The sequence below is a fragment of the Heptranchias perlo genome, chromosome 13 (genome assembly GCF_035084215.1).
Source record: "Heptranchias perlo isolate sHepPer1 chromosome 13, sHepPer1.hap1, whole genome shotgun sequence".
NCBI lineage: Eukaryota > Metazoa > Chordata > Chondrichthyes > Hexanchiformes > Hexanchidae > Heptranchias > Heptranchias perlo.
This window is the reverse complement of record NC_090337.1, coordinates 39,668,466-39,678,444: the sequence shown is the minus strand read 5'-3', so window position 1 is coordinate 39,678,444 and position 9,979 is coordinate 39,668,466. Positions and strand designations below refer to the sequence as shown.

The 9,979-nt window shown below is 38.5% G+C and overlaps 1 protein-coding gene across 2 annotated transcripts in view; it reads right to left on the bottom strand.

The window, feature by feature from the left end:
- Window positions 1-1,649: 1,649 nt before the first annotated feature.
- Window positions 1,650-9,979, bottom strand: part of zbbx (zinc finger, B-box domain containing) — a 100,283-nt gene continuing 91,953 nt past the window's right edge. For both annotated transcript variants that reach the window (XM_067995360.1, XM_067995361.1), the window contains 3 exons: window positions 7,664-7,936; window positions 4,468-4,561; window positions 1,650-3,422 (listed from right to left, as the gene is read on the bottom strand). In XM_067995360.1, the coding sequence (XP_067851461.1) occupies window positions 3,305-3,422; window positions 4,468-4,561; window positions 7,664-7,936 (485 nt within the window). In that variant the 3' untranslated portion in view covers window positions 1,650-3,304. The remainder of the gene's footprint in view (window positions 3,423-4,467; window positions 4,562-7,663; window positions 7,937-9,979) is intronic.

Genomic DNA, 9,979 nt, shown 5'->3' with positions numbered 1-9,979 from the left:
CTAATTATTCATCTATAATGTTATTTTCATAGTCCCTACACTATTATTTCAGACCAGTGAAATTGATAACACACATGAGTATCAATGATGCTCAGTCCCTTATGACACCCTTAGCAGAAGCAGCCGATTTATCGCTCAAAACAATCACCAATTGCATCAAACATATAAACCAACAGAAGTTTCCCAAAAGGAAACACATCTTACAATCACACTTGGCAGACCAACATTTACAAGACCAAAGGAACATTCAAGTTATTGTTATGCAACCCAATAAATGAGGTGAAGAGGTCTATACATCTGACCACTAATGTTGGTTACTACATTCATTAAAGTTTATTCATTAATCTTTTACAATTTAAAAATTACATGGTTTAAATACCAATTAATGAATATAGTCATTTAACAAATAGGTTTTGCATTCCACAGACTGCTATTAAATATTGTCTGTTTATATTGTGGGAGGTCTTCTGTGTAGCAACCATGGATAAATTTAACAAGACTGTGGAAATCAGTGGAGCAAATGAAAGATTTATATCTTCACGCAGGAACCTCTGTGCATGTACTAAATTTCATCAGTGACATTAATGATAACTGGAAAAATCAATTCCAGATACAAGTTCACATTTATTCACTATTATGTAGTCAAGTAGGAAATAAAGGCACAGGTCCTGCGATTTTTTTGAAGTGTTTCTGTACATTTGCAAATGGGTATTCTTTTTTTGCAGATTTTACAGTTATTAGAGCTAAAGTAAACAGCTGGAGAGACCTTTATTCCTTAAATCTGTTAGGTAAATATATTTTTTCTCTTAGAAAGACCTATTTTGTGTATTCAGTTTCTATTCCACGGCCCCAATATTTACAGGAAGGGAGAGGGGATGACTGTTAGCGGCCTGGAAACCCAGAAATACAGGAAATGCAGAGGCCCTGCTGAATTTAACGGCAGGACCTCATTTGAATTCTTTCTCTCCCTTTTCCCGTCCGGTAGCCAGCCAGATTGAGGGGCTGGCTGGATGTAGGGAAGGCCTACGGTAGAAGGCTGCAAAAGGGAACTGGAGAGAGAGAGGGAGAAATTGGGGGGGGGATCATCGGATCGCAGTGGGGGTGTGGGTGGGGTGGGGTGGGGACTGAGGAAGACATTGGATCACTGGGAGGTCGGCCAATTGTGGGACTGGATTCAGATCACAGGGGAAGGTCGGAGGGTTGCGGCAGGTCAGCTTGGGGGGGTCGGGGGGGGGGGGGGGAAGCACTCCTGATCCTCCTGGCCCGCAAGCAGTGCTGGAAAAGCACTTACCTGCTGGATCCGGCAGTTCTCGCCTCCCTTTAGCTTCCGGGTTTCCCGAGCATTGGGAAATCCGGCCCACAGCCATTAAAACAAAAAGGCTGTTAAAATCTGAGGCACAGAGCCTCATTTATATATTATATTTACCGATCCGCCTCTCAAGAGCGGGTTAGTCACCCGACAACCCCCCCACCCACAACCCGCCCCAGTTAAACTGGAAGTAGGCGTGTTTGCTGGGGGTTGGGGTCCCATTTTTAAAAATGTAATCCCTCCCTGCCCTGGTGGGGTTAAAACCCCCCCCCCTCCCATTTATCAAGAATATTCAAAGTAAATTTAATCACGTAAAAAATAACATTTTCCAAACCAACAGTAGGATTAACACATTTACTAACATATGCTCAAATACAAATTTGTACAAAACGCTTCCATATTTTGTAGTTAACGTTTCCCAAAATCTGTCATGACTTACTAATGAATAAATGGAGTTCAACAAAGATTTTTTTAAAAAAAACAAAAATGAGCAGCTCTCAGGATTCTGTCAGCCTTAACTGGGTGAATTTGGTCCTAATACACCCAGTGGGGTCAATTATGACTTTTGGGCGCATGACAGTCACCCACACCTGCAATGAAGAGAGCGCCATAAGTCAATAAGCAGTCTAAAGGGGAGTTTTACCTCCCAGGTGGGAAGCTGGTAGGACCAGGGCAGCAGCGGCCCAAACTTCCTCAGAAACCCACAAAAATAAGTTTTACACTTATCTTACTGGGCCTCCGTTAGGTGTCTGCCAGGTTTTACTGAGCATTAAAATTGCATCAAGGTCCTATCTAAGTGATTGGACCCCAGTATGCTTATATTTGAGGTTCCCACCCCAGGAAACAGTTATTAAATAGCTGCTGGGTGGAGGGAGTTAAAGTTCCCCCTTAAATGATTCTAGGGATGAGGGACTTCTGTTACGTGGCTGGACTGGTGAAGCTAGGACTGTTCTCCTTGGAACAGAGACGGTTGTGAGGTGATTTGATAGAGGCATTCAAAATCATGAAGGGTCTAGACAGAGTAGATAGAGAGAAACTGTTCCCATTGGCAGAAGGGTCAAGAACCAGAGGACACAGATTTAAGATGAATGGCAAAAGAACCAAAGGTGACATGAGGATAAACTTTTTTATGCAACAAGTAGTTAGGATCTGGAATGCACTGCCAAGGGGAATGGTGGAGGCAGATTCAATTGTGGCTTTCAAAAGGGAACTGGATAAGTACTTGAAAGGAAAAAATTTGCAGGGCTACAAGGATAGGGTGGGGAAATGGAACTCGCTGGATTGCTCTTGCATAGAGTCAACACAGACTCGACGGGCCAAATGGCCTTCCATGCTGTAACCTATGATTCTGTGATAAATGTTAATCAATCACTTGTGACCAATGCATATAACACCTTCAGAAGTACTTAATTCTGTCTCTGTTTTTGTCACTGTTTGGCAGGTCAAATAACTATGCAAAAAAGTGAAAGAAGATTTTTGCATTTGTTTGTTTTTCATACTGAAATGATACTTCATCAAACTGTCAAAACTGAAGTTAAACAGATTTCTTTTTTATTCCTGCAAAAGCAGATTCTCACTCCTAATCAGTGTATTTTAAACTAGATGTCTGTTGTATATTACTAAGAGTGCCTTGAGAAAGCTCCTATGAAGTACATGATAACAAAGATCTAGATCATAATTCCAAATGTACACATTACACATTTAAAATAAAAGTATTTATGATGGTTCAGTCACAATTTACAGATGATTAAACATTTTAAGTAAATGCAACAAATTAGCTTGCATTTTTTAATTTATATTTGACAACATATTAATTGTTCTGCAAAGTGCATAGTCTGAGTCATTATCAAATCACACTCATTTCAAATGATACTGATATTTAATATTACAAATCAAACGATACATTTGATTGAGTTTTTCAGAACTTATTGCTCAGGGAGGAACAGTTAAATTTTATCTAGCATTCATCTCTGACATGACAGATTTTTCACATGGTCAGAATAACAGAAGAACATTTTGTTTGTCTTGGGCTTCCTCTCCCTCTTCATCTGTTTGACCTTCATCAGCCCATTCTGTCAAAGAATCACGCATAAATTGAGAATGAACAGCATCCCTAGGAGAAATGGAAAGAGGTGTAAAACACAACTGTTCCAATGAAATAAATATGAATCATCCCCAGTCACCTCTTCACTGGCAGGCACAATAGCTGAGAAGTTCAAACTGAAATTGAAATATATAGCCTCAAAGCACAATATAACATGTACTGCATTATGCATGATTATTTGCATGCAATGCACAAAAATTATGTATCAATTTTAATGTTTACCAAATGAACATGCATTTGAACATGGAGATTAATCACAACTCTTATACAATGTAGAAGGGTTCCACTATAACTAAGGAATAAAACAAAATCAGAGGAAAGCCTGTTTCTTTAAGAAACTTTTCAACCAGATTTCCGTGAATTGCCTTTACCATGAACTAAAGGATTGCCCTATTTAGGCTCATTTTATATGCTCCTTATCAAAAAAGTGGCAACTTAGCATAGAGGGACTGTTCCTAAATGCATCTCCTTCTCTTAGCAGAAGAGTCTTCTGCGAAGACAACATCAACTTGCAATTATACAGCACCTTTAATGTAGAAAAACATCCCAAGGCTCTTCACAGAGTGAGTGAAGGGGTTGAAAGAGCTGGTGGAGGGGTAGACGTGAGTTTCATCAGTGTTTATGTGGAAGCTACTCCCGTGGCTTCAGATGATGACACCAAGGAAGGAATTTTTTTAATGAAAATGTTGACAACAGTAAGTGTGCACAGACACAAGATTTTGAAAAATATACACACACATATGTAGATTGCTGTGCGGAAATTGGCTGCCACTTTCCATGCATTACAACAGTAACTACAAAAAGCGTTTGGGGACGTGCTGAAGTCCTGAAAGGTGCTCTATGAATGCAATTTATTTTTCTTTCTGGATCACTCAACATAAACTGAACCCTAGACTTAGAGTATTAATGCTTACCTTTAGAATTTGCTATACCATAAAGCCAAGAGGAATAATGTATTTCTCCTATTTCAACTTATTTGAAGATATTGTTGGAAAACTGTAAACAAAAAAATGCAACACATCTTTGAGAAATTATTGACTCGCTTCTTTCTGACCTTTGCATAACTGGAGTACCCTTTTCAAGCGTTTGTCCAGTAGAGATTGACAGCTCATGAGCAGACGCCAAGTCATGCCTTCTTCTTTCACAGCCTACAGTAGCAAAGAATGTTTTTGAAATTATTTTAAATGCATTTATAAAGATTAAAAACATTAGTGATGCACAACATACATTATTCATTTTGCTTTCATTTATAGACAGATGGATTAATCCATGAATTTATTTTCATTTACACGTTCTAACATTGTACTTGAACTATTACAAATAGATTCATGCAGTCAAGGTTTAGAAGTAAAACTAATTTTGTGAAAACATTATTTTATTTTTAATGGTTTAACATTTTTGAAAAGTTTTTGTGCTTTCAATCCATTCTTCAGAACCCCTTCTCCAAATATTCAATGAATACTCATCTTTAGCATTCCTTATGTTCCATTTAAAATCATGTTCCATATACCACAGAAATTCAGCAAACCGATGGAGAAATAAAATGAAGGAATTCTATACCTCCAGATATTTTTCATCCATATCACATGACTGCCCTTTTAGGTGCCCTTCATTTACTCGTCAAGTGGGCCCATGTGACTATCCTGTGCTATTTTTAAGCTGGTAGATACCAAGCAGTACAAGGTCAAGAAGGAAATCTGGAACTAAATTCTACTCCTTGTCTCCTTTTTCAAAAAAAACTAAAAAAGGTAAAACAAAACTTCTAAAGTAAAACCTCCAGCAAAATTCTGAAATAAATCACAAATCTGAAACAACCTTGAGCTATGATGTTGTTGTTATGATCTGCAATGCACTGCCTGAAAGGCTGGTGGAAGCAGATAAAATAGTTACTTTCAAAAGGGAATTGGATTTATACTTGAAATGGAAAAGGTAGTTGGCACAAACACGATGGACCGCATCATCTCCTTCTGTGCTGTATGATTCAATGAAATAGCCTTTTTCCTTCATAATTAATAACCTGCTAACAAGTGATTTGGAAATATGCATTTTGAGAATGGGATTTCATTTGAATGTGGGATGATGGTATGCTTGTTGGATTTAGCCATGAAAGTAATCGTTGCCTCAGCTTTCCAAGATTTGATCAGTGGTTCAAAGCACTAAAATATTTTTCTTGTTTGGAATTTCTATATTTGCATCCCCACTAAGATGTGATGGCATCAGAAGCACGGTTTGTGATGCACTTCAAAGGAAAGACCATCCTGAAGCTAATCCAAATTTTTGTGCCAGGACTAGGCATGAAACAAGTATTTTTGGAAAGATTAAATTGAAGCCTACACATTTTTGAGCAAAAAATGAGGAAAAAAAACTACCACAAAGGTCGCCCACTCTAGGTACTCCAGAGAGGGCTGGAAAGAGGAATCATTAGTTTTAATGAAAAGCTGCTGAAAAAACTGCACCTCTTCTGACTTCCTAGGCTCATCTGTAGTAGGTGAAAGACAATGAATAGAAAATAAATTGTGATTTAATGACCACATTTCCTTAATGAAACATTGAGATTATATATCCATTTTCCAATGCTATTAAATGTATTAGTTTGCAGAGTCACATTTTGGGCGATTTTAAACAAAATATATAATTGATTAGTATTTATTTCAAGAAACACAACACACACACACACACACACATATATAGTGACTACAGCCTTACAATGACCATTCATAGTAGCACATTAACAATATATTTATATGATACTGTTCTTACGGTCTCATTAAACATTTCTGTGGCAATATTGTCAACAGTAATTTCTAGGGTTATGTAACTTCACAGTGACACATTTTTACTTGTTATAACTAGCCTTTTCTGCCATGTAATGCGATACACTTAAGGGTTTGTATATATTGTTCAAAAAAATCTAGTTGCAAAACCTTCTTGGTTTAGGGTTTCCTTTGCACAGCTGGTCTCAAACCAACATTAGAGTACGGTAACCTAGTGGTTATGGTACTGGACTAGCAATCCAGGAGGTTGGGAGTTCAAATTGCACAATGGTAAGTTGTGAAATTGAATTCAGTAAGATTGGTAATTTGTGGGCTAGCACCAGGTAAATGGAAGTTGTGGGACTAATGTATTAACCCAGTGGTTCACCAACGTAGATCAGTCAGCAACTGTGGCAAAAACAGATAAGTTAATGGTTTCAGGTGTGGAAGCTGTGTCAGAAATGCAATTCACACCTGAAACATTAAATTATCTGTTCTCTCTAGAGATGCAGACTAAACTGCTAAGTAATTCCCGATTATATTTCAGATTTCCAGTGTCTGCAGTTTTTGCTTTTCCTTCAGGGAAGGGAACCTGTCACACTTACCCAGTCTGATCTACATGAGACTTCAGTCTCACACTATGTGGTTGACTTTTAATGCCTTCTGAAATGGACACTCAGTTGTTAAATAAGTGCTACAAAACAGAATTATAAGGGCCCATCAGTGCAAGGACTTCAGTGATTCAAGGAGAAGGCCCACCATCACCTTTTTCAGGGCAACTAGGGATGGGCAGTAAATGTGGCCTTGCCAGTACCACCCATATACAGAGAGCAAATATATTTAAAAAGTTGTCTAATATATGTTGAGACCAATATATTGGAAAAACTTTAAAGAGTCATAAAACAAACAAAAATGATTTGTACATTTGAAAAGAAAACCAAATATCTAGTTTGCAATACCATTTGTGAATGTCTTCAGAGAAGAATAGGTGTGAATTTTTGCAGGACAAAAATCAGCAGTGATTACACAGAGAATAAGAGATATCTGCGAGTGAGAGCGATGCTAGAATCTTGTCAAAGGATTCAGATAATATCATAAATGTAATAGTTAATAAATCCAGAGATTAGATTTTGGCCTTCAAGTCGCTCTCTGGTCTTTTATTACTTATATTTATTATTCAGTTTTATATGGCAGTTTTATTCTGTTTTTGTGAACGATATCAACTGTCCATTCACCTCATGTCCTTCACAAAAACATTAACATGAGGATTTACAATTACATTACTAAAATAATCTGCATCTGATTAAGAAATTTGACATCCTGTAAATTTTATAGAACAGCAGCTAATAGCTACAGTGTTAAGGATATATTCATAAAATGCTGCTTTCAAATAACTGAAAGCTACTTACTCCCATTTCAGGTCTGTTCATGAAACTTGAAAAATGTGGAGCAAAGACTAACATTTGAAAAGCATTATAATTCTTCATATTTTTCTACCTTTATGGGTCTGCAGCAACTCCTGCTCCAATTCAACTAAAGCTTGTTCATCAGCATCCTTTTCAAAACTGGGCCCATCTTGATCAACATCAATGTTTTCAACTTCAGAAATTTCCATGGCAGCTCTGGACAGCGGGTATGGAGCAACAGAGCTTAGATGAGAGATTTCATGCCGTTTCCGGGAAACCAGAGGTTTTGTTGCAATTTGAGATGAAATACGTAATGATTCTACTGAAGAGGGTGACATCACGCTCCCAGAGCATCCCAGAGTTCCTAAAAGCATTACATATTTCAGTTAAATCACAAAAATACAATACCACACAATTTTATTTAAGATAACATCCAAACAGACTGGAAACCAGTTATCCATTTTACTTTGGAACATATACATGCTATTAACATCTGTCTCATATAGTTCTCACTGTTGCCTCCTCCTCTTCTTCTTGCCCTTACTACTCTCCCCCAAGGTTACACCTCTTACTGCCGTTCTCCCTTCTAATTAGTCTCTCCTGATCTTAATTCACAAACTCTTGGAACTAACTGAAGCCTGGCATCCAATACAGTGGTGCATTAGACTCTACTGGTTTCTTCCTCTGCCATCTAAACAAGCCCAAAATCTGCAATATTTGGTATTAAATATATTCACTTTTATATGTCATATAAGACAACACATGCTTGTCCTTTGCCCTACTTTTTTTTTTTTTGTTTGAGAGTAGAAATCTCAAAGCTGATATTCCCATTTCTTTTTCTAGAATCTCCTTCTGCCATGTACCAAGTGGGAGGCCAACAGCCTGTTCCAGAGCCTCTGCCAATAACATTCTGAAGCCAGTTGCTAGGAAGTGCACAGAAGCAGCCTTGGGGTGACTCTCCCTTTTTCCATCTGGGGAAGTGACTGGCCGCTGCTTAGTTCCTTCCCACAGAAATACAAGTAAGATCAGGAACTTAGCATGCGAGGATTGTGGGAGCAAATCTCCTTCCAATTGTTCCACGGTGAAGAATGTTGTGCCCATTCTAGTTTCTCAGATACAACATCAAAGGAATGATTGCTGAGTTACCAGTGCTGTGGATGGCCATTACTTTCCATAATTCACAATAAACGTAGCAATTGGTAGAAGACTATACGCTGCAGGACACCACCAAGTAAAATGCCAATTTTGTACTCTGATTCAGAATATCACTATTAATGCTGCAGAAGTGAAAGCATTAACACCTATAAGAAAATTCTGCTGACAGTGTGTTTCTGGAACATTCATTATATTTTAAATTTATAAATTGAGCTCATTATAAAAAATCTTTTCATAGTCCTGCTGCGTAACTAAGTATAATTACATATCCTGCTCTTAACTATAGAAGTAGACTCAACTAATAATGTACATAATAATGTTGGATTCCTTCATTATACAGGTATGTTTTGGATTTAAATTCACAACAAATATAATAGACATCTGAGGAAGCTTTACTGAGATATTAAATTCTATCCTGTTAAATTCAGCCTACCGTGTCAATAATCTTTTAGTAGTTGACCTTCCAGTCTCAACAATGTCACATCCAATGAATGTAGTAATAAACTGTCCACAAATTTGTCCCCAATATGAAACCGGCACAAAGATAATCTCCAACTTCTTACTATTCCAAGGCCCATTGCCAAAATTACAAAATGTGAGCAAAACTGGAAACCTCAAAAGAGCCGTTATGTTATATTAGTTTCTTCAATGGTAAATCTCAAGGAAATGTTCAGATGCTCCAGGAACTTTATTTTAATCCGTTCATGGGATATGGGCGTCGCTGGCAAGGCCAGTATTTATTGCCCATCCCTAATTGCCCTTGAGAAGGTGGTGGTGAGCCGCTTTCTTGAACCGCTGCAGTCCGTGTGGTGAAGGTTCTCCTACAGTGCTGTTAGGAAGGGAGTTCCAGGATTTTGACCCAGCGACGATGAAGGAACGGCGATATATTTCCAAGTTGGGATGGTGTGTGACTTGGAGGGGAACGTACAGGTGGTGTTGTTCCCATGTGCTTGCTGCTCCTGTCCTTCTAGGTGGTAGAGGTCGCGGGTTTTGGAGGTGCTGTCGAAGAAGCCTTGGCGAGTTGCTGCAGTGCATCCTGTGGATGGTACACACTGCAGCCACAGTGCGCCGGTGGTGAAGAGAGTGAATGTTTAGGGTGGTGGGTGGGATGCCAATCAAGCGGGCTACTTTGTCCTGGATGGTGTCGAGCTTAGAGTGTTGTTGGAACTGCACTCATCCAGGCAAGTGGAGAGTATTCCATCACACTCCTGACTTGTGTCTTGTAGATGGTGGAAAGGCTTTTGGGGGGGGG